The sequence below is a fragment of the Stegostoma tigrinum genome, unplaced genomic scaffold, assembly GCF_030684315.1.
Source record: "Stegostoma tigrinum isolate sSteTig4 unplaced genomic scaffold, sSteTig4.hap1 scaffold_176, whole genome shotgun sequence".
NCBI classification, from domain to species: domain Eukaryota; kingdom Metazoa; phylum Chordata; class Chondrichthyes; order Orectolobiformes; family Stegostomatidae; genus Stegostoma; species Stegostoma tigrinum.
This window is the reverse complement of record NW_026728116.1, coordinates 540250-565250: the sequence shown is the minus strand read 5'-3', so window position 1 is coordinate 565250 and position 25001 is coordinate 540250. Positions and strand designations below refer to the sequence as shown.

The 25001-nt window shown below is 57.2% G+C and overlaps 1 protein-coding gene across 1 annotated transcript in view; it reads left to right on the top strand.

Annotated features, from left to right (window-relative positions):
* LOC132207839 (uncharacterized) overlaps positions 1-25001 on the top strand; it is a 66919-nt gene that overhangs the window by 11733 nt on the left and 30185 nt on the right. Inside the window, exon 3 of the mRNA XM_059643681.1 lies at positions 6871-7007. Within this exon, the coding sequence (XP_059499664.1) occupies positions 6871-7007 (137 nt within the window). The remainder of the gene's footprint in view (positions 1-6870; positions 7008-25001) is intronic.

Here is a 25001-nt window from a genome sequence, read left to right as displayed (position 1 = left end):
CGAGTCTCTCCACCCGCTCAGCAGGGAGCGTTGTGAGTTTTTTTGAACGAAGTTTAAAAATCTCTATTTAAACCCAACCCATCTGCAATCAGACTGCATTTCTAATGCCCTCACTCTCTCTCTCTCTCTCTCACACACACACAGACACATACACACACACATACACACACACACACACACACACACACACACACACACACACACAGAGTCTGTCTCTTTCTCCCTCTCAGTAAATCCCCTTCCTCTCCTGTTCCTACTCACGCCTTTCCCCCCGTATCCCTCGGCGACGAGTCCGCTGTCTGGATCCCTTTTCCCGGGAGGGTTCTGAGGACCCAGCTGTTCGGCAGCGGGGATCATCGCACCACGCTCCCGTACCCCTGCAACCTCCTGTTCTCCAGCGGCCTCCAGCATGACCACTGGGCTGGGAGCAGGCATCCGGGCTGCTGGAGCGCTCGCTGCTCAGTAGCTCGGCCCTGTGCCGGGAGCAGGGATCCGAGGTGGGAGAAGGCCTCTTCGCCCGGCGCCTGGGCACAGCTGCCTGGCACCGAGCCCGAGCACCCGGCCGCGGGTCCGCGACACCTTCGGTAGCTGAGCAGCCTACAACTATGTCCTACTGCAAGGTAAGCTGGGGGTGGTGGTTTGTGGTGAAGGGAGGATTGGGGACATGAGCACGGTCCCTGTTTCACATCCTGCGCCGCTCCTATCCCAAAGCGAGGGGTTGGGAATGGATGTTTTGGGGGTGAGAATTCCCCTCCCCGGGTGAGGGGAAGGCTGGGGACATCGGGAGGGTGTCTATTATCCAGCCTTGCGCGGGTTTCCGTAGCCGACCAGCCTGCAGCTCTCGTACCACATGGTAAAGAGAAGGAGGCGGATGGGATGGGGTCGGGGTTGGAGGATAGACGTCCTGGAAGTGAGTGGACATGGGGAGAGTCACTATTGTACAGCCCAGTGACTGAGTGGCCTACAGCTACTGCAAAAGGGTCGGATTAGGAGAGGGGTGTTGTAGGGAGGTTTGGGGTCACGGGCAGCGCCGCTTTCTGCAGCCGAACAGCCATTGCCACAAGATTGGATTGGAGGGGGTGTTTTAGGAGCGAAGGGATGCCCCCTCCCCCTGCCGCTGTGGGAAGTAGGATCTTTATCGCACAGCCCTCCGTAGTCGAATAGCACCCGCGCGACAAGGTGAGAAGGCAGGAGGCGCTCCCGGGGATGAGGGAAGGACACAACCACTGTCAGTATAAGGTTAGGGGGTGATCATACCCCTTCCAGGGGCTGAGGGGAGCTCCTGATGCCCTGCGCCAAGCGAACAGCCGAGATGCAGCCACAGCTCTCCGACCTCAAGGGGACCCTGTCTCAGAGGCTGGAGCATTTCCAGCCGGAGCTCGGAGGGAAAGGGTCATCGCACCCAAAACGCTACCTCGGGACTTTTTCTTCACAGATGCTGAGCATTTCCAGCAACTTGTGTTTGCATTTCCACCCGGAGGTGGGTTTGTGGAGAGACACCATGGGACGGGAATGGGTGTGGGGTTTGATGGGACAGTCGCAGAGACTGTCGAGAGAGAGAGAGGCAACCCCTGTGTCAGGGTTTGGAAAATCTCCGGCAGTTCTTCATTTCTCTCTCAGCCGAAGGCGCTGCGTGCTTTGGTTTCCTTTCCTCTTGTACTCTCTCCCCCTGTGAATAAAGCCCGAGTGAGTTTGTGGGCGGAGAGAGAGAGAGAAGGGACAGAAAGATGGAAATAAGGGAACATGACAAGGGAGTGAAATTAGAGCCAGCAGAGGTGAGAGAGGGGGAGAGAATCAGAGGGAGGGAGGAAGAGCAAGAAAACACAAACAAAGGAGAATGGGGGGTCACAAGGTGTTGATGTGGATGAACACAGCAGGACAAGCAGCATCAGAGATGCAGGGAAGCTGATGTCAGAGATGATGGGAACTGCAGATGCTGGAGAATCCAAGATAATAAAATGTGAGGCTGGATGAACACAGCAGGCCAAGCAGCATCTCAGGAGCACAAAAGCTGACGTTTCGGGCCTGGACCCTTCATCACAGACGGGGATGGGGTGAGGGTTCTGGAATAAATAGGGAGAGAGGGGGAGGCGGACCGAAGATGGAGAGAAAAGAAGATAGGTGGAGAGAGTATAGGTGGGGAGGTAGGGAGGGGAGAGGTCAGTCCAGGGAAGACGGACAGGTCAAGGAGGTGGGATGAGGTTAGTAGGTAGATGGGGGTGCGGCTTTGGGTGGGAGGAAGGGATGGGTGAGAGGAAGAACAGGTTAGGGAGGCAGAGACAGGTTGGACTGGTTTTGGGATGCAGTGGGTGGAGGGGAAGAGCTGGGCTGGTTGTGCGGTGCAGTGGTGGGAGGGGACAAACTGGGCTGGTTTAGGGATGTGGTTGGGGAAGGGGAGATTTTGAAACTGGTGAAGTCCACATTGATACCATTAGGCTGCAGGGTTCCCAGGCGGAATATGAGTTGCTGTTCCTGCAACCTTTGGGTGGCTGGCATCATTGTGGCACTGCAGGAGGCCCATGATGGACATGTCATCTGAAGAATGGGAGGGGGAGTGGAAATGGATTGCGACTGGGAGGTGCAGTTGTTTATTGCGAACTGAGCGGAGGTGTTCTGCAAAACGGTTCCCAAGCCTCCGCTTGGTTTCCCCAATGTAGAGGAAGCCACACCGGATACAGTGGATGCAGTTTCCCACATTGGCAGATGTGCAGGTGAACCTCTGCTTAATGTGGAATGTCATCTTGGGGCGAGGGAGGAGGTGTGGGGGCAAGTGTAGCATTTCCTGCCATTGCAGGGGAAGGTGCCGGGTGTGGTGGGGTTGGAGGGCAGTGTGGAGCGAACAAGGGAGTCACGGAGAGAGTGGTCTCTCCGGAAGGCAGACAGGGGTGGGGATGGAAAAATGTCTTGGGTGGTGGGGTCGGATTGTAGATGGCGGAAATGTCGGAGGATGATGCGTTGCATCCGGAGGTTGGTGGGGTGGTGTGTGAGAATGAGGGGGATCCTCTTTGGGCGTTTGTGGCGGGGGCGGGGTGTGAGGTATGTGTTGCGGGAAATACGGGAGACGCGGTCAAGGGCGTTCTCGATCACTGTGGGGGAAAGTTGCGGTCCTTGAAGAACTTGGACATCTGGGATGTGCGGGAGTGGAATGTCTTATCGTGGGAGCAGATGCGGCGGAGGCGGAGGAATTGGGAATATGGGATGGAATTTTTCCAGGAGGGTGGGTGGGAGGAGGTGTATTATAGGTAGCTGTGCGAGTCGGTGTGCTTGAAATGGACATCAGTTACAAGCTGGTTGCCTGAGATGGAGACTGAGAGGTCCAGGAAGGTGAGGGATGTGCTGGAGATGGCCCAGGTGAACTGAAGGTTGGGGTGGAAGGTGTTGGTGAAGTGGATGAACTGTTCGAGCTCCTCTGGGGAGCAAGAGGCGGCGCCAATACAGTCATCAATGTACCGGAGGAAGAGGTGGGGTTTGGGACCTGTGTAGGTGCGGAAGAGGGGCTGTTCCACGTAACCTACAAAGAGGCAGGCGTAGCTGGGGCCCATGCGGGTGCCCATGGCCACCCCCTTAGTCTGTAGGAAGTGGGAGGAGTCAAAAGAGAAGTTGTTGAGGGTAAGGACGAGTTCGGCGAGACAGATGAGGGTGTCGGTGGAGGGGGACTGGTCGGGCCTGCGGGACAGGAAGAAGCGGAGGGCATGGAGACCATCTGCATGTGGAATGCAGGTGTATAGGGACTGGACGTCCATGGTGAAGATGAGGTGTTGGGGGCCAGGGAATTGGAAGTCCTGGAGGAGGTGGAGGGAGTGGGTGGTGTCACGGACGTAGGTAGGGTGTTCCTGGACCACAGGGGAGAAAATGGAGTCCAGATAGGTGGAGATGAGTTCGGTGGGGCAGGAACAGGCTGAGACGATGGGTCGACCAGGGCAGGCAGGTTTGTGGATGTTGGGAAGGAGATAGAAACGGGCCGTGCGGGGTTGGGGAACAATGAGGTTGGAGGCGGTGGGTGGGAGGTCCCCTGAGGTGATGAGGTCATGAACGGTGTTGGAGATGATGGTTTGGTGCATGGGTCATGATCGAGGGGGCGGTAGGAGGTGGTGTCGGAGAGTTGGCGTCTGCCCTCGGCGATGTAGAGGTCAGTGCGCCATACTACCACTGCGCCACCCTTGTCTGCGGGTTTGAGGGTGAGGTTGGGGTTGGAGCGGAGGGAGCGGAGGGCTGCCCGTTCTGCGGGGAAGAGGTTGCAGTGGGTGAGAGGGGTGGAGAGGCTGAGGCGGTTAATGTCTCGATGGCAGTTGGAGATGAAGAGGGCGAGGGAGCGTAGGAGGCCTGGGGGTGGTGTCCCGGAGGCGGACTTGTGTTGGAAGAGGGTGAAGGGGTCAGTGGAGGGAGGGTTAGGCTCCCGGTTGAAGAAGTAGGCATGGAGGCGAAGACGGTGGAAAAGCTGCTCTATGTCCAATCGTGACTGGTGTTGGTTGATGTTTCGTTGTCGGGGGACAAAGGTGAGCCCCTCACTGAGGACTGACCGTTCGTCCTCAGTCAGTCGGAGGTCTGGGGGGAAGGTGAACATGCGGCAGGGCTCAGTGTGGCTGTCTCCTCTGGGGTTGCTGGCTGAAGAGGTTGTGGGCGGAGCGAAGATGTCGTCGGCCGTGGGCGGGGTTCCGTCGGCGTCGGCCGCGGGCGGGGCTCCGTCGGCCGTGGGCGGGGTTCTGTCGGCGGTTGGAGGATCGGGGAGGGCGGCAGCATCTGCGGTGAGTGTGGTGTGTGAGGTGTTGTACCTGGAAGTGGAGGTGGTGATTGCAGCAGCGGTTCCGGAAGTGGTGTGGCCGGCGGAGGCGGATGTGACGTCATCGGTGGGGTCTCCGGCCATGTTTTCATGGTCAATGGCAGCGGCGCAGGTACAGACTCGGGATTTGGGAGGCAGGGGCCCGAGAGTTGGTTGTATTTCGGAATTTTGGTGTCCAGTAAAGCTGAGTGGAACTGGGTGTTCAGTCTGTGGATCCTGCGGCGGATAAAAAACAGCAGGGGTCCTGTGCAGGTCTGGGAGAGGGAGGCTCTGAGCTGGGGCTGGATTGCAGTGTGTGGAGGTGCCGGCGCATGGCTGCGAGAGTCTGTTTCAGGAGTCGCAGGGAGAAACGCTTCTAAAGGGTCTGAATATTCTGGGTGTAGAGGTGATGTCAGCCGGTCTGCTGTGTTCATCTCCATTCTCCCCCCCCCCCCCTCGCCCTGCTCCTTCCACCACCCCCCTCGCCCTGCTCCTTCCACCACCCCCCTCGCCCTGCTCCTTCCACCACCCCCCTCGCCCTGCTCCTTCCACCCCCCCCTCGCCCTGCTCCTTCCACCCCCCCCCTCGCCCTGCTCCTTCCACCCCCTCGCCCTGCTCCTTCCACCCCCTCGCCCTGCTCCTTCCCCCCCCCTCGCCCTGCTCCTTCCCCCCCCTCGCCCTGCTCCTTCCCCCCCCCCTCGCCCTGCTCCTTCCCGCCCCCCTCGCCCTGCTCCTTCCCCCCCCCTCGCCCTGCTCCTTCCCCCCCCCTCGCCCTGCTCCTTCCCCCCCCACGCCCTGCTCCTTCCCCCCCCGCCCTGCTCCTTCCCCCCCCCCGCCCTGCTCCTTCCCCCCCCGCCCTGCTCCTTCCCCCCCCCTCGCCCTGCTCTTCCCCCCCCCGCCCTGCTCTTCCCCCCGCCTCGCCCTGCTCTTCCCCCCCCCGCCTCGCCCTGCTCCTTTCCCCCCCCCGCGCCTCCTCCAGCCATCCATTCCTCCCTCCAGCCATCCGTTCCTCATAATTGGGCTTAGCCAGCAACATCCACATCCCGTGAATATAAAAAGAATCCTCCAGGCTACCTGTGCCAATTGGATTCACAGTTTATTGTAACATCTTTCTTACAAGATCCGATTACCTCTTAGTCTGTAGACTGTATGCTCTCCTGGCCTGTATCTTCTGTCAGGGGATATATGAATCTGAAACTGTCACAGCTGTGACGAATTTCCTTTGGTGTTCATATCTCTACCCAAACTGATTGTATATTTTGCCTGGGAGCCAGTTAGATCAGTTGGCTGGTTTGTAATTCAGAGTGATACCAACAGCATGAAATCCTGCACTGTCTGAAGTTACTATGAAGGAGTCTCCTTCTCAACCTGTCTCCTCATCTGAGGTGTGGCAACCTTCAATTTAAACCACTTCCAGTTATCTCTCTGTCTACTGTGAGAGCAGTCCTGTGGTCCCGTCTGGGACTATAGTGACTTTGAATCTGCAAACCAAGATAATTTCTCACCAATGTATTGATCTCATCTTTGATTCAATACAAAAAAGCAAAAAAATGAAACCCAATGAGATGAATTTTGGATCAGTAATTATACATGGCATAATTGGACAAAAAATGCACTGTTGTTAAAATAATTAGCAATTCAACCAGAAAGGCCGCTAATGTGAATCCTGGATCTGTGTATCATTTGAAATTTCTTAATTGTGTAGTTTTAGTATTTGACCACAAGATGGAGAATTCTGTTCAGGTGATGTTGTAGCCAGAAGATAGAAAGATGATAGAAATGCTTGGAGAGATATGGGCCACGCACAGGCAGGTGGAACTAGTTGAGTTTGGGATTGTGATCAGCATAGACTGGTTGGACCAAAGGATCTTTTTTCATGCTGTACGACTGTATGAAACTCAAGCTTAATTGTTCGAAACTCACATTTAGACATACCTGACCTTTATCATAATCTTACAGAAAGATAATGACTTTTTCCCTCAGAATTGCAGACTCTTTAATTTTACACCTTCAAAGACATTTAGCAGGGAAAGCGTGGGTTATAGAGTGAGTTGAGTAGATTTTTTTCATTATTAATTCTTAACTAAATTTGATTTATTTTACATTTTTAGACAACGTCAGGTGAAGATGTGCGTGATTTCAGCAAGGGGCTGAAAAATAAGTTCAGATCAAAGAAACACTTTGCCAAACATCCTCGCTTGAGTTATTTACTAGTACAAACAGTTCTAGAAGGCGAGAACCTTGAGAGGTAAGTTTATTGATGTGAGATTGACGAATGTATCAATGCCCATTTGGGAGTTGACAAATATTGCAGCATTATTCATTCTGCAGCTTTGCAGGAGAGTGAGGTTGTCCATTTGCGCATATGTCAGAAGTAGACAATACAAAAACAAGGGGGGCTTAATGATATCATTGGACCTCTCGCCTTCAAAACAGTGTAGTTACTCAGAGAGTACATCTGCTGACGACTGGGCCCCTGCAGTCCTCTCCCGCTCACAGGGACTTGCCCCCCGCAGCCCCGTCCCGCTGACGGGGGCCTGCCCCCCGCCGCCCCGTCCCGCTGACGGGGGCCTGCCCCCCGCCGCCCCGTCCCGCTGACGGGGGCCTGCCCCCCGCCGCCCCGTCCCGCTCTCAACCACCCCGCCCACCCTCCTCCTCCTTACCCCACCCCCCCAACACCCTCCTCCTCCTTCCCCCACCCCCCCAACACCCTCCTCCTTCCCCCACCCCCCCAACACCCTCCTCCTTCCCCCACCCCCCCAACACCCTCCTCCTTCCCCCACCCCCCCAACACCTTCCTCCTTCCCCCACCCCCCCAACACCCTCCTCTTGCTCCTCCTTTGTTATCACGGAGTAGGAGGAGGGTGGGGTGGAAGGAGGAGGAGTGGGCTCGGGGGCAATGGAGGAGGCGGAGGAGGAGAGATAAGGGGAACTGCAGATGCTGGAGAATCCACGTGAACAAAGTGTGGAGCTGGATGAACACAGCAGCCCAAGCAGCATCTCAGGAGCAAAAAGCTGACGTTTCGGGCCTAGACCCTTCTTCAGAGACGGGGATGGAGAGAGGGAACTGGAATAAATAGGGAGAGAGGGATTGGCGGACTGAAGATGGAGAGAAAACAAGATAGGTAGAGTACAGGTGAGGTCGGGTGAGGATAGGTCAGTCCAGGGAAGATGGATAGGTCAAGGAGGCAGGATGAAGGAGAGGTAGGAAATGGAGGTGTGGCTAGAGGTGGGACAGAGAGATGGGTGAGAGGAAGAACAGGGTTGGGATGCAGTTGGGGGAGGGGACGAGCTGAGCTGGTTTTGGGATGCAGTGGGGGGAGGGGAGATTTTGAAGCTTGTTTTCTCTCCATCTTCGGTCCGCCTCCCCCCCTCCCTATTTATTCCAGTTCCCCCACCCCATCCCCCTCTGTGATAGAGGGTCTGGGCCCGAAACATCAGCTTTTGTGCTCCTGAGATGCTGCTTGGCCTGTTGTGTTCATCCAGCTCCACACTTTGTTAACGTGGATTCTCCAGCATCTGCAGTTCCCATTATCTCTCCCCCCCCTCCTCCTCCCCCCGACCACCCTCCTCCTCCTCCTCATCCTCCTCCTCATCCTCCTCATCCTCCTCCTCATCCTCCTCCTCATCCTCCTCCTTACCCTCTCCCGCCTCCTCCTCCTCGACTCCTCCTCCTCCTCCACTCCTACCACTCTCCTCCTCCTCCTCCTCCACTCCCACCACCCTCCTCCTCCTCCTCCTCTTCCTCCACTCCCACCACCCCCCTCCTCCTCCTCTTCCTCCACTCCCACCACCCCCCTCCTCCTCCTCCTCGTCCACTCCCACCACCCTCCTCCTCCTCCTCCTCCACTCCCACCACCCTCCACCTCCTCCTCCTCCTCCACTCCCACCACCCTCCTCCTCTTCCTCCACTCCCACCACCCTCCTCCTCTTCCTCCACTCCCACCACCCTCCTCCTCCTCCTCCTCTTCCTCCACTCCCACCACCCTCCTCCTCCTCCTCCACTCCCACCACCCTCCTCCTCCTCCTCCTGCACTCCCACCACCCTCCTCCTCCTCCTCCTCCACTCCCACCACCCTCCTCCTCCTCCTCCACCACCTCCTCCTCCACTCCCCACATCCTCCTCCTCCTCCACTCCACCCACCCTCCTCCTCCCCACCATCCTCCTCCACTCCACCCACCATCATCCTCCTCCTCCACTCCCCCCACCCTCCTCCTCCTCCTCCTCCTCCCCCCACCATCCTCCCCTCTCACCCCCACCCTCTTCCACCCCCACCCTCTTCCTCCTTCTTCCCGCCCCACCCCCCTCCTCCTACTTCCCGCCCCACCCTCCTCCTTCCCCCCCCCAACCCCCCCTCCTTTGACCACACCCTTCCTACTCCTTCCCCCCCCCACCCTTCCTCCTACTCCTCGTTTCCCCCACCCTCCTGCTCCTCCTCCTATTCCCCCCACCCTCCGCCACCCCCTCCTCCTCACAGCCACTTGCCCCCTCCGTCCTCACCCGCGCACAGCCACTTGCCCCTGCAGTACTTAGCAACTGACAACGACTTGCCTCCTCTGTCATTACCCGTCCCCAGCCTCTTGCCCCTGCTGTCCTGACCCCCTCACAGCCTCTTGCCCCTGCAGTCTTCACCCGTCCACGGCGACTTGCCCTTTCGTCCTGACTCGCTCACGGCGACTTGCCCCCTCTCTCCTGACGCACTCAGAGCCAGTTGCCCCTGCAGCCCTGACCCGCTCACAGGGACTGGCCCCCGCAGCCCTGACCCGCTCACAGGGTCTTGCCCCCGCAGCCCTGACCCGCTCACGGGGACCGGCCCCCGCAGCCCTGACCTGCTCACGGGGACCGTCCCCCGCAGCCCCGACCCGCTCACGGGGACCGGCCCCCGCAGCCCCGACCCGCTCACGGGGACCGTCCCCCGCAGCCCTGACCCGCTCACGGGGACCGTCCCCCGCAGCCCCGGCCCGCGCTCGGGGACCGGCCCCCGCAGCCCCGGCCCGCGCTCGGGGACCGTCCCCTGCAGCCCCGGGCCGCTCACTGGGACCGTCCCCCGCAGCCCAGGCCCGCGCTCGGGGACCGGCCCCCGCAGCCCCGGCCCGCGCTCGGGGACCGGCCCCCGCAGCCCCGGCCCGCGCTCGGGGTCCGTCCCCCGCAGCCCCGGCCCGCTCACGGGGACCGGCCCCCGCAGCCCCGGCCCGCGCTCGGGGACCGGCCCCCGCAGCCCCGTCCCGCGCTCGGGGACCGGCCCCCGCAGCCCCGTCCCGCGCTCGGGGACCGGCCCCCGCAGCCCCGTCCCGCGCTCGGGGACCGGCCCCCGCAGCCCCGTCCCGCGCTCGGGGACCGGCCCCCGCAGCCCCGTCCCCCGCTCGGGGACCGGCCCCCGCAGCCCCGTCCCGCGCTCGGGGACCGGCCCCCGCAGCCCCGTCCCGCGCTCGGGGACCGGCCCCCGCAGCCCCGTCCCGCGCTCGGGGACCGGCCCCCGCAGCCCCGTCCCGCGCTCGGGGACCGGCCCCCGGAGCCCCGGCCCGCGCTCGGGGACCGGCCCCCGCAGCACCGGCCCGCTCACGGTGACCGTCCGCCGCAGCCCCGACCCGCTCAGGGCACCGCCCCCCGCTGCCCCGACCCGCTCACGGGGACCGGCCCCCCGCAGCCCCGATCCGCTCAGGGGACCGGCCCCCCCGCAGCCCGGGCCCGCTCACGGGGACCGGCTCCCCCGCACCCCTGACCCGCCGACAGCTATTTGCCACCACAGCCCCGAACCGCTTACAGGGTCTAAGCCCGCAGCCCTGACCCGCTCACAGGGACGAGACTCCGCAGCCCTGTCCCGCTCACAGGGACAGGCCCCCCCAGCCCTGTCCCGCTCACGGGGTCCGTCCCCCGCAGCCCTGACCCGCTCACGGGGTCGGTCCCCCGCAGCCCTGACCCGCTCACGGAGACCGTCCCCCGCAGCCCTGACCCGCTCACGGAGACCGTCCCCCGCAGCCCTGACCCGCTCACGGGGACCGTCCGCCGCAGCCTGACCCGGTCACGTCGACCGTCCCCCGCAGCCCTGACCCGCTCACGGGGACCGTCCGCCGCAGCCTGACCCGGTCACGTCGACCGGCCCCCGCAGCCCTGATCCGCTCACGGGGACCGGCCCCCGCAGCCCTGACCCGCTCACGGGGACCGGCTCCCCCGCACCCCTGACCCGCGGACAGCTATTTGCCACGACAGCCCTGAACCGCTCACAGGGTCTTGCCCCCGCAGCCCTGACCCGCTCACGGGGACCGTCCCCCGCAGCCTTGACCCGCTGACTGGGACCGTCCCCCGCAGCCTTGACCCGCTGACGGGGACTGGCCCCCGCAGCCCTGTCCCACTCACAGGGACCGGCTCCCCCGCACACCTGACCCGCGGACAGCTATTTGCCACCACAGCCCTGAACCGCTCACAGGGTCTTACCCCGTAGCCCTAACCCGCTCAGAGGGACGAGACTCCGCAGCCCTGACCCGCTGACAGGGACTAGACCCTGCAGCCCTGTCCCGCCCACGGGGACTGTCTCCCGCAGCCCTGACCCGCTCACGGGGACCGGCCCCCGCAGCCCTGTCCCCCTCACGGGGACCGTACCCCGCAGCCCTGACCCGCTCACGGGGACCGTACCCCGCAGCCCTGACCCGCTCACAGGGACGAGACCCTGCAGCCCTGACCCGCTGAGAGCGAATTGCCCCCGCACTCCTTTCCCGCTCACGGGGACCGGCCCCCGCGGCCCTGACCCGCTCACAGGGACACCCCCCGCAGCCCTGACCCGCTCACAGGGACTGGCCCCTGCAGCCCTGACCCGCTCACAGGGACTGCCCCCCCGCAGCCCTGACCCGCTCACAGGGACTGGCCCCCGCAGCCCTGACCCGCTCACAGGGACTGGCCCCCGCAGCCCTGACCCGCTCACAGGGACTGGCCCCCGCAGCCCTGACCCGCTCACAGGGACTGGCCCCCGCAGCCCTGACCCGCTCACAGGGACTGGCCCCCGCCGCCCTGACCCGCTCCCGGGGACCGGCCCCCGCCGCCCTGACCCGCTCCCGGGGACCGGCCCCCGCAGCCCTGTCCCGCTGGCAGGGGACCGACCCCCGCCGCCCTGACCCGCTCGCGGGGACCGGCCCCCGCCGCCCTGACCCGCTCCCGGGGACCGGCCCCCGCCGCCCTGACCCGCTCGCGGGGACCGGCCCCCGCCGCCCTGCCCCGCTCCCGGGGACCGGCCCCCGCCGCCCTGCCCCGCTCCCGGGGACCGGCCCCCGCAGCCCTGCCCCGCTCCCGGGGACCGGCCCCCGCAGCCCTGACCCGCTCCCGGGGACCGGCCCCCGCAGCCCTGACCCGCTCCCGGGGACCGGCCCCCGCCGCCCTGACCCGCTCCCGGGGACCGGCCCCCGCCGCCCTGACCCGCTCCCGGGGACCGTCCCCCGCAGCCCTGTCCCGCTGGCAGGGGACCGGCCCCAGCAGCCGTGACCCGCTCGCAGGGACTGGCCACCGCAGCCCTGACCCGCTCGCAGTGACTGTCCCCCGCAGCCCTGACCCGCTCGCAGGGTCTGTCCCCCGCAGCCCTGACCCGCTCACGGGGACAGCTATTTGACACCGCAGCCCTGACCCCCTCAAAGGGACTGGCCCCCGCACCCTGACCCCCTGACAGCTAATTGCCACCACAGCCCTCACCCCCTGACAGCTAATTGCCACCACAGCCCTGACCCGCTCACAGGGACTGGCTTCCGCAGCCCTGACCCGCTAACAGCGATTTGCCACCTCGCCCTGACCCGCTCCCAGGGACTGTCCCCCGCAGCCCTGTCCTGCTCACAAGGACTTGCCCCCTGCAGCCCTGACCTGCTCACATCGTCTTGCCCCCTCGGTCCTGACCTGCTCACAGCGACTGGCCCCTGCAGTCCTGATCCACTCTCAAACACCCCACCCTCCTCCTCCTTCTCCCCCACCGACCCTCTTCCTCCATCCGCCCCCCCCCCACACTCCTCTTCCTTCACCCCCCCACCCTCCTCCTCCTTCCACCCCCCAACCACCTCCTCCTTCCACCCCCCAACCTCCTCTTCCTTTCCCCACCACCCTCCTCCACAACCTCCTTTGCCCCCACCTTCCACCTCCCCCCTCACCACCCTCCTCTTCCTCCTTCCACCACCTACCCTCCTCCTCCTTCCAGCCCCTACCCTCCTCCTCCTTCCACCCCCCACCCTCCTCCTCCTTCCACCCCCCACCCTCCTCCTCCTTCCACCCCCCACCCTCCTCCTCCTTCCACCCCCCACCCTCCTCCTCCTTCCACCCCCCACCCTCCTCTTCCTTTCCCCACCAACCCCCCTCCTTTCTCCCCCCAACGCTCCTCCTTTCCCCCCAACCCCCCTTTCCCCGACCCCCCTCCTCCTTCCCCCCCCGACTCCCCTCCTCCTTCCCCCCCCGACTCCCCTCCTCCTTCCACCCCCTACCCTCCTCCTCATTCCCTTCCCCCCCAACCCTCCTCTTGCTCCTCCTTTGTTATCACGGAGCAGGAGGAGGGTGGGGTGGAAGGAGGAGGAGTGGGCTGGGGGGCAATGGAGGAGTTGAGGAGGAGGAGGAGGAGAGATATGGGGAACTGCAGATGCTGGAGAATCCACGTGAACAAAGTGTGGAGCTGGATGAACACAGCAGGCCAAGCAGCATCTCAGGAGCAAAAAGCTGACGTTTCGGGCCTAGACCCTTCTTCAGAGACGGGGATGGGGAGAGGGAGCTGGAATAAATCGGGAGAGAGGGAGAGGCGGACCGAAGAAGGAGAGAAAACAAGATAGGTAGAGAGGAGAGAAGAGGTGAGGTCGGGTGCGGATAGGTCAGTCCAGGGAAGATGGATAGGTCAAGGAGGCAGGATGATGTCGAGGTAGGAAATGGAGGTGTGGCTTGAGGTGGGACAGAGGGATGGGTGAGAGGAAGAAGAGGTTTGGGATGCAGTGGGGGGAGGGGACGAGCTGAGCTGGTTTGGGGATGCAGTGGGGGGAGGGGACGAGCTGAGCTGGTTTTGGGATGCAGTCGGGGGAGGGGACGAGCTGAGCTGGTTTTGGGATGCAGTGGGGGAAGGGGAGATTTTGAAGCTTGTTTTCTCTCCATCTTGGGTCCGCCTCCCCCCTCTCCCTATTTATTCCAGTTCCCCCACCCCATCCCCGTCTGTGATAGAGGGTCTGGGCCCGAAATGTCAGCTTTTGTGCTCCTGAGATGCTGCTTGGCCTGCTGTGTTCATCCAGCTCCACACTTTGTTAAACTGGATTCTCCAGCATCTGCATTTCCCATTATCTCTCCCCCCCCGCTCCTCCCCCCCCCCGACCACCCCCCTCCTCATCCTCCTCCTTACCCTCTCCCTCTCCCTCTCCCTCCCCCTTCTCCTCCTCCTCCTCCTCCTCCTCCACCTCCTCCACCTCCTCCTCCTCTTCCTCCACTCCACCCACCCTCCTCCTCCTCCCCTCCCCCCACCATCCTCCCCCCTCACCCCCACACTCTTCCACCCCCTCCTTCCCCCCCCCGACCCTCTCCCTCCTTCTTCCCGCCCCACCCCCCTCCTCCTTCTTCCCGCCCCACCCCCCTCCTCCTTCTTCCCGCCCCACCCTTCTCCTTCGCCCCCAACCCCCCCATCTTGGACCATACCCTTCCTCCTACTCCTCGTTTCCCCCACCCTCCTGCTCCACCTCCTATTCCCCCCACCCTCCGCCACCCCCCCCTCCTCACAGCCACTTGCCCCCTCCGTGTTCACCCGCGCACAGCCACTTGACCCTGCAGTACTTAGCAACTGACAGCAACTTCCCTCCTCTGTCATTACCCGTCCCCAGCCTCTGGCCACTGCTGTCCTGAAGCCCTCACAGCCTCTTGCCCCTGCAGTCCTCACGCGTCCACGGCGACTTGCCCTTTCCGTCCTGACTCGCTCACGGCGACTTGCGCCCTCTCTCCTGACGCACTCAGAGCCAGTTGCCCCCCCAGCCCTGACCCGCTCACTGGGACTGGCCCCCCAGCCCTGACCCGCTCACAGGGACTGGCCCCCGCAGCCCTGACCTGCTCACAGGGACAGGCCCCCGCAGCCCTGACCCGCTCACAGGGACTGGCCCCCGCAGCCCTGACCCGCTCACAGGGACTGGCCCCCGCAGCCCTGACCGGCTCACAGGGACTGGCCCCCGCAGCCCTGACCCGCTCACAGGGACTGGCCCCCGCAGCCCTGACCCGCTCACAGGGACTGGCCCCCGCAGCCCTGACCCGCTCACAGGGACTGGCCCCCGCAGCCCTGACCCGCTGACAGCTATTTGCCACCGCAGCCCTGAACCGCTCACAGGGTCTTGCCCCCGCACCCTGACCCGCTGACAGGCACTGTCCCCAGCAGCCCTGACCCGCTCCCAGGGACTAGCCCCCACAGCTCTTGACCCGCTGACAGCGACTTGCCCCTGCAGCCCTCTCCCGCTGACAGCGATGTGCCCCTGCAGCCCTGTCCCGCTGAGAGCGATTTGCCCCCTCAGTCCTGACCGGCTCACAGGTACCGGCCCCGCAGCCCTGTCCCGCTGACAGCGATTTACCCCCTCAGTCCTGACCGGCTCACAGGGACCGGCCCCCGCAGCCCTGACCCGCTCACAGCGATTTGCCCCCTGCAGTCCTGTCCCGCTAACAGGGACTACCCCCCGCATCCCTGACCCGCTCACACGGACTGCCCCTCACAGCCCTGACCCGCTCACAGGGACTGGCCCCCGCAGCCCTGACCCGCTCACAGGGACTGGCCCCCGCAGCCCTGACCCGCTCACAGGGACTGGCCCCCTCAGCCCTGTCCCGCTGACAGCAACTTGCCCCCGCAGCCCTGTCCTGCTCACAGGTACTGGCCCCCGCAGCCCTGACCCGCTCACAGGGACTGGCCCCCGCAGCCCTGACCCGCTCACAGGGACTGGCCCCCGCAGCCCTGACCCGCTCACAGGGACTGGCCCCCGCAGCCCTGACCCGCTCACAGGGAATGGCCCCCTGCAGTCCTGACCCGCTCACAGGGACTGGCCCCCTCAGCCCTGTCCCGCTGTCAGCAACTTGCCCCCGCAGCCCTGTCCCGCTGACAGCGATTTGCCCCCTCAGTCCTGACCGGCTCACAGGTACCGCCCCCTGCAGCCCTGTCGCGCTGACAGGGACTGGCCCCCCGCAGCCCTGTCCCGCTCACGGGGACTTGCCCCCTCAGTCCTGACCCGCTCACGGGGTCTGGCCCCCACAGCCCTGTCCCGCTCACCGCGATTTGCCCCCTGCAGTCCTGTCGCGCTCACAGCAACTTGGCCCCCGCAGCCCTGACCCGCTCGCAGCGACTTGCCCCCTGCAGTCCTGTCGTGCTCACTGCGGCTGGCTCCCCGCAGCCCAGTCCTGCTGACAGCGACTTGCCCCTCCTTCCTGATCTGCTCACAGGCACTTGTCCCCTCTGTCGTAACCCGCTCACAACGACTTGTCCCCTCTGTCCTGTCCCGCTCACAGCGTCTTGCCTCCCATCCCTCTTGCACAGGTCACCCCTTGCTCAGAAACGGTCCCAATTATCCATGAGCCGGAAACCCTGCCCCCTGTGCCAGCTCCTTAACCATGCATTCATCTCACCTATCTTTCCATGACAACTCTCTAACATGTGGCACTCGTGGCAACCCATAAATTATTACCCTCTGGGTCCTGCCTTTCAACCTCTTTGCTAACTCCTTGTCCATAGTCCGCAGGATGTCTTCCCTCTTTCTGCCTATGTCATTGGTACCAACGTGCACGGTGGCCTTTGGCTGCTCACCCTCCACCTTAAGAATTTGTTGCAACCACTCAGAGATGTCCTTGACCTTGGCACCAGGGAAGCAACACACAGCCCTGGTGTCTCAAATGTGGCGACAGAATCTATGCCCCCAATGAATGAGTCTCCAACCACGCTCGCTCACTTGGATTTGCCTGACCCTGTCCCACAGCAGGGTGGTTTGTACCATGGACCTGGCTACTGCTGGTTCTATAACTGACCCAGTTTAGTTTTAGATCAGTGTTAACCTTGGTTTAGTGGATAGCCGAGCACCTCAGTAGTCTACAATACAGGAGAAATACATTCTTAAGCTCACGGATTCTGTGACAGTCAAGGACAAGCACTGAATTGTTCTAACCTGATTTCCAACACCTGGCCCGTAGCCTTGCATGGCTTGCATAGCACTTGCACATTTAAAAAAAAATGTAAGGATGATGTGAGTGTAAGGACATGGAATTTTTTTGATATGGTCATATTCTCTCTTGTTGGAGCTAATTGCTGCTTAGCACTTGTATGGTGCAAATGTAACTTATCCTTTATCAGGCCAAGCCTGATCGTTGTCCAAGTCTCACTGCATTTTCTCATCGTTGACTTCACTGTTGGGTCTAACCAACATTTTGTACATACCCTGCCTATTCTGAAACTCTATCACTGAATATTAAGTCTAATAAAGACAATTATCCAATGTGCCTTCCAAACCACTTCAACGACCTCGTCCATTACATTGGGGGATCACAGGCATACACATCAAGATCCTGAGATCCCTCTGATCATTGGTGCTTGTGAGGTCCCTATGATTCATCATGGGCTCCAAAATCTGTTTGTGCTGTGTCACCTAATCCTTATCCCGTTTGTCCTGACATGAAATAATGTTCTCAAACGCTTCTCAAAAATTCTTCCCAATCCTACTTTTTGTAATCATGATACAAGTGAGCATAAAACTTGGAACACGACAGCAACAGGAATGTGCCCTTTGGCCCACCGTGTTGGGCCAAACATGACAACAAATGAAATAATCCTTTCTGCCTGTCCTTGATCCATAGCCTCCATTCCTTGCATATTCGTGCACTTAACTGAAAGACCCTTTTAAATGCTTTCATCGTATCTGCATCCACGACCACCCCGGGCAATGTATTCCACACTTTTAACATGCTCTGTGTGAAATATTTGCCCCTCACATCTCTTTTGAACTTACCCCCCCTCTCAGCTTAAATGCATGCCCCCTAATAGTGGACACTTCAACTCCGGGGGAGAAATTTTCTGACCGTTAGCTGTATTTATGTATCTCCTAATTTTATAGACTTCTATCAAGCCTGCCCTCAGCTTCTACTGCCCCAGAGAAAACGAAGAGTTTTTCCAGCTCCTCCTCCTCGTTCATACCCTCTATTCCAGTCAGCATGCTGGTAAATCTCTTCTGCACCCTGTCCAAAGCCTGCACATCCTTAGTGTAATGTGGCGGCCAGAATTGAATGCAACACTCTGTGTGGTCTCAACAAAGTCTTGTAAAGCTGCAATGTGACATCCTGACTCTTGCACTGAGTTTCCCTCAGCATAAAGGCAAGCATGCGATATGCCTTCTTGACCACCCTATCTACTTGTGTGGCTACTGTCAGGGAGTTATGATCTAGGACCCCAAGATCCCTCTGGACTTCACTGCTGTTTGGGGTCCTGCCATTAACTGTGTATCCCTTTCCTTAACACTTGGTCTCCTAAAATGCAACACCTCATGCCTGCCCAGATTAAACTCCATCGGCCATTTCTCCACTCGAGTTTGCAATTGGTCTGTATCTTGCTGTGTCCTTTGACAACCTTCCATGCTGTCCACAAGTCCATTGGTCCTCATATCATCTGCAAACTTACTCATCCCCCGTCTACATTTGCCACCAAGTCATTTACATATATCACAAACAGCAGAAGTCACATCGTTGCGGAACACCACTCGTCACTGAGCTGCAGCCAGAAAAACAGCTTTCCACCATTGAGACGGCAAGTACTGTAGATGCTGGAATCCGAGTTAACCAAGTGTGGAGCTGGAGGAACGCAGCAGGTCAGGCAGCATCAGAGGAACAGGAAAGCTGACATTGTTGATGCTGCCTGGCCTGCTGTGTTCCTCCAGCCCTACACTGTGTTATCTTTGTTAGCCTTCCACCGCTACCGTCTGCCTTATATGGGCAGGCCAAGTCACCATGGATCTCATGGATCCTAATCTTCTGGATGAGCATACCATGAGGAACCTTGTTGAAAACGTTTGTAAAATCCATGTATATGTTATCAACTGTTGTACCCGAATTGATCACCCTTGTCACCTCCGTGAAAACTTCAACTGACTTGGTAAGACATAACCTGCCCTGCATAATGCCATGCTGGCTGTCCCTTATTAGCCCATACTTTTGAGACATGAGACACTCACCAGTCTGTAGTTTCCTGGAAAGTCCCTGTTTTCCTGCTTGAACAGAGGAACGACTTTATCCACTCAGCAGTCTCCGCAACCCCTCCAGTGCCTGGCAAGGATATCAGATCCTATTGAAAGTAGTGTGTTGATGCATTTGTGTCATGATTGTGTTTTGTTTGAGCCCTAACATTGAAAGCAGTGTAAGAATGCCTTTGTGCAGCAGGCGAGGTGTGATGAGACTGAGCCTTGATACAATTGCAAGATGTTGAAAATTTGCCATTATTTATGAAAACAGTGATAAATTTCCATGATCAACATTTCTGTTACACTGCAATGATTATCCCGTGGCATGTAAAATCAGAAAGATACGATAAAATGAGACTGGGTCATATGCAGGGAGAATGTTTGCCTTTCATGTCTATAGAAGTAGTGAAATATTTCCATGAATCTAAAAGTCACTTTTCCGTTCATTGAAGGACACAATCATCGCCTTGGAAGCTTCATCACGATACTACTTTGCATTTCTGAAGAGGGAAGAAGAAATCAATATGCAAATTCAATTCCATGGTTTTGGAAGTCCCATTGAGAACACGATTCATTTGCGCCGGCATAATGCTCTGACCGAGAAAGAATTGAAGGTGAGTTTGTAGTTTGGAAGATCGCAGCAATTTATGCATCAACTTCTTCATCGATAACGTTCCATTGCTTTCAAACTGCATTTTCCTCTCTGCAAGATAATAACTGTTAGAACAAGCAACAGTATCGGTAGATGGTCTTCGGGGAATGCAATGTTACAAAACCCGATCCATTCAACAACATATTTCAGATATGTCAACAAATGAAATATTCCAGCACAGGATAAAACAAGGAAGATGAGAGTGAGGAGGCAATAGTTCTGATGACAAAAGAACACAAATTTACCTTTCTCCATTCGAGCAAAAAAGCAGGCACACAAATAAATAATCATCTAACAATGCACGTGTGCAACGGAGGCTACAGGGGGACTAAAAATGTCAATTTGTTGTCATGCGTATTGCAGAAAGGGTGAGTGAAACAGATTCTGTGGTAAATTTGAAGAAATACAGATGATGCATCTCAGGATGTTGGAGGAAGAACATTTATGGACTGAGGCAAATTGTATTGCCCTTTTCAGGAGTTATTAGGTTCATAATGAATTGAAAGACTTCTTGCTGTGCTGAAAGCTTTAGTTTAGTTGCAGCTGGATGACAATTTCTGTTCCTGGTAGTATTTAGCAAACTGTTAAAAGTGAATGTCACTGCACAGAATTCCAAACATGACTCCAATCAGGACAGAAAATATCCAAGGGGTATGATGCGCTGTATCCTCTCATGTTGAACAACGCAGCTACGGATACAATGGAGGCACTGATGATAATCTTCCAAGAATCCTTAGATTGTGGAAAATTCTCAGAGGATTGAAAGATTGTGAACATAACACCATTATTACAAAGATACTTCGACAAAATAGTAAGCAAGTATTGCCAATTTAGGTCAACCTGGGTAGATGTTCATGCCGGCAATGAAAGATGAAATAACAGGGTACTGAGTGTGCTATAACATCCTACAGAGTTAACATCCTTTCATAAAGGGGAAATAATACTTGACAAACTTGCTACAGTGCTTTGAGAAGGAAACAAACATTACTGATGAAGGACCACCAGTTGGTGTAGTACATTGAGATTTCAACAAAGCATTTGATAAGGTACAGCTCAAAAGGTGTCTCAAAAGAAAAGAGCCCGTGTGTTCAAGGGTAGTATGCTCGGATGGACAGAGGACTGCATCGTAAATAGAAGTAGAGTCGTAGCAGCAGGATGGTAACTTACAAGTCATGTACGGCCACAGAGCGAGTGCTGCGGAGGCCGAACACCTCATGTTGACTGGGTTGATTTCGGAAATGGCGGAGGGGATTGCTATGCTTAGGAAAGTTGGGCTACATTCATTGGAGTTTATAAGATTATAAAAAAACTTATTTTTTCGACATTTAAGATTCTTAACAGGCTTGATAGTGTATATCCGTAGAGATTACTCCCATTTGTGAAAGATTTTACGACCAGAGGCCACATTTTCAAATTGGTTGCCTACTAATTCAGGGAAGAATGACTTCTTTCAGGTTGTCACAATTTATTGAACACTTCAACCAAGAGTTCAGGCAGACCCTCTAATAAGAGACACCTCCTCTGTATTAATTCTCTAGATTTGACAGAAGATCAGCCCTGTGAGAGGGTCAGTACTGAGGTATTGAAGCTTTGTCAGAAGGCGAATAATGAGTGCGGGCACTGAAGAAGTGCCTCATTGACAGGGGTTCAGTCCTGACCCCTGTGAGAGTTCATCATTGTCAGGTGGTCAATACTGAGACAATGCTTCCTTGTCAAAGGATCAGCACTAAAGATCTGCCACACATTTTTCGTGTCAGTATTGAGGAAATGCAGCAATATGAGAGGGTCTGAACTGTGGGAGTGCAGCATCTCATTCTAAGGTGAGGCAATGCCATCCAAACAGAAGGTCAGTCCTGAGATATTGCGACTGTGAGAGTGTCAGAAATAAAGGTGCCTCCTTGTCAGATGATCAGAACTGAGGGATTGAAGCATTGTCTGAGCTTCAATACTGAGGCCTTGCTTCGTTGTCAAAGGGTCAAATCTGTGGGAGTGCGATATTGTCAGAGGATCAATGCTGAGGCAGTGCCTCATAATAATGGTGTGTTTTTGATGACAGCGTGCATCGAAGTGGTTCTTTCGTGATTCTATCAAGTGCAGTTCAAGGAATGCTTGCCAATTTTCTGAAAGATGAACATTTATTGAGGAAATAAAAGATGGAGAAAGAGTAATTAAAAAGAATAACAAGTAGAGAGTAAAAAAGAATAAGCCTCATGTTCTTGTGGCCGTGTGGGACCCCTCGATCAATGGCTGGCCTGGAGGCTGAGGTTGTTCCTGGCACCGTTCGCGGTCTCATTCCGAGATGACGTCCAGTGCCGAGGAACAAAATGCTCCCTCTGCTCCGGTGTAACAAACGACTTGGCAAAGAAAAAAACCAGTTACAGAAATAAAATTAACTGTAAAACAGGAATGCTGACAGGACTCATTCAAAGTCAACCATTTCTCAAATATCAAGAAATGTTACCCTTCAGCCCATCCTATTCATGGGGTTGGAACTGCTAGTACCACACGAATGCAGCATCACGACTGAGGCAATGCAGCACTGTGCGAGGGTCAGTATTAATGGTCAGTTTTGAGGCAGTGCCTTGATGTTATGGAGTCAGAACATTATTGCCACATGTTCAATACAGACAGTGTGTTGACCCTCTGTCAATGCTTCAATGCCTCAGTGCTGACCCTCTGATAATGAATCACTCCAACAGTTCTGACACTATCTTGCAAGACCTCAGTATGACCTTTCTGACCCTATTACAGTGGGCCACTGCTGCAGTATTGACCATCTGATAATGATGCAATACCTCAGTTCTGACCCTTTGACAGTTATGCAACACCTCAGTCCGCACCCTTTCATCATTCGGCACTTGCTCAATTATGAGCCCTTTGTGAGTTAGTTGTGAGGCAAGACTTCATTGCTGCAGTGTCAGTGCTGAGAGCGGGCCTTTTTATTAGCTCATCAGTACCTAAGGTACTGGCTAATTGTCAGCAGGTCAGTTTTGAGGCAGCGTCTCTTTGCCCGAACCCTGACTCTAAACCCAGCCTCAGCCCTAAACCCATACAAACGCTCGCCTCGGGCTAACCCTCACCTCAGCATTAACCCTAACCCTGACCCTATCCTCAGCGTAAACCCTCCCTACCCTCAGCCCAAATGCTGATCCTCAGACCGAACATCTAGTCTCAGCCCTAAAGTGAGCCTCAGCCCTACCACTAGCTATGGCTTCAGCCCTAAAATGAACCGTAACACACAGCCCCAATTAACGCTTAGCCTCAACCCCAACCCTCGCCTAAGCTCCAAGTCTAACCTCAGCCCTAACCTAACCCCCAATACTTGCCTGCCAGAGAGTTAGTACTGAGGAAGTGCTTTAGTTTCAGAGATTTAGTCCTGAGAATGCGCTTCGTTTTCAGAGTGACCATCTGAAACAGCGTCTCATTGAAATGGGGTCAGAATTGCTGGAATGCTACATGGAATGGTGACAGATTGTAGGACTGTCAGTGGGTCAGATCTGAGGTAGTGCATCAACGGTGGATGGTCAGTCTTGAGGGAGTTCAGAGGATCAACAAAGAGGGAATGCCTCAATGCAATGGCGACAGAACTGAGAGAGGGCCACAGGATTAGAGATATGCCACATGATTCGAGATGGTAGGAAGTGCCTCATTGTCGGCAGGTCCGTTTTGTGGCCGGTCGCCATAGCTGGAGAGTCAGTTCTGAGGCAGTGTGTCTTTGTCAGAGGGTCTGTACTGAAGCAGTGCCTCATTATTCGAGAGCGTTTGGTGTGAGGCAGTATCTGATTGGTGCAAGGTCAGCCCGAAGGGAGTGCCTCTTTGTCAGAGGGTCAATACTGAGTTAGCGACTCATTGTGAGGAGTTCAGAATTGAGGGACTGCCACGTGATGAGAGGGTCAAAACGGAGGGAGTGTGGCTGTATCTGACAGTCCGAAGGGAGCGCCATTGTTAGAAGGTCAGTTCTGAGAAACTGCCTCCGTGGAATGGCATCAGCATTGAAGCTAATCACGTGACGAGCCGATAAAAACTGAGTTATTGCAGTAGCATCAGAGGGCCAGATCTGTAGGAGTGCATTATTTTCAGAGGTGAATACTGAGGCACAGCCTCAGTGTAAGGGGGTCAAAATTAAGGGAGTGCCACACAATTACAGGGCAGTCCGGAAGTATTACAGCACTGTGTGCGGCGCAGAATCGATGGAGTGCATCATTGTTCTCCAGCCACAAGTGAGGCAGCGCCTCATTGTAATGGATCAGAATAGGGTCAGTACTGAGAGTCAGTACAGAGGTAGTGCAGAACTGTGGAGGTGTCAGAACTGAGGGAGAGCACCATTGTCAGCTGGTCAAAAGTGCACCATTGTCGTAAGATCAGAACTGAGGGTGTGCCGCACGATGAGAGGGTCAATATAGAGGAAGTGACTCTTTGTCAGTGTTAATACTGAAGTATGACCTCATCTTGAGGGGATCAGGCTTCAGAGAATGCATTGTTGTCAGAGGGTCGGCACTGCAGCAGGGCTATGTTGTCAGGGGGTCAGAATTGAAGGAGTGCCACCCATTTTAGAAGGTCAGTACAGAGGTCATCGAGCACTGTCAGAGGTAAGTCCTGATGGAGTGCCTCATTGTCATTGGATCAGTTTTCAGGCAGTACCTCTTTGGCAGAGCGTCAGTACTGACGCAGTGCCTGATTGTAATGGGATCAGAATTCAAGGAGTGCCACTGCCTCACTGAGGTACTGCAGCTGTATCAGCGGGTCAGTGGCCTATTGTCAGAGGGTCTGTTTGAGCCAGTGCCTGCTTGGCAGAGTGTCAGCAATTAGGGAGTTTGCCTTTATCAGAGGGTCAGAACTTAGAGAGTGCATTTGTAGCAGAGTGTCAATACTCAGCCTTGTCCGCCCAAGTCCAACACCAGCACCTCCACATCATCCGCCCACCCTGAGGACTGACCCTCCACCAATGAGCTACAGCCTCACACTGGACTGACCAACAATGAGACACTATCCCTCCAGACCCCCTGACAAAGAAGCAGTGCCTCAGCACTGACCGTCAGGCAAGGAAGGCTCTCTGTCAGTACTGACCCTCTCACAAGGAGACACTGCCTCAGATCATGACCCTCTGACAATAATGCACGCCCACAGTTCAGATTCTCTGACGCTGTTGCAGTACCTCAGTACTGAGTCTCTGTTAGTGTGGCACTGCTTCAATTCTGACCCTTCTATAATGAGACACTGCCTCAGTATCGACAGTCTGACAATAGTTCACTCCCACTATTCTGATGCTCTGACAGTGCTGCTATACCTCAGTACTCACTAATTAACAATGAGGGTGAGCGTGAGAGGGTGGCGAGGGTTAGGGTTTGGGTTAGGACCAAGGCTAGGGGTTAGGTGTGAGGATTGGACGAGGTTTTGGATGAGGGTAGAGTT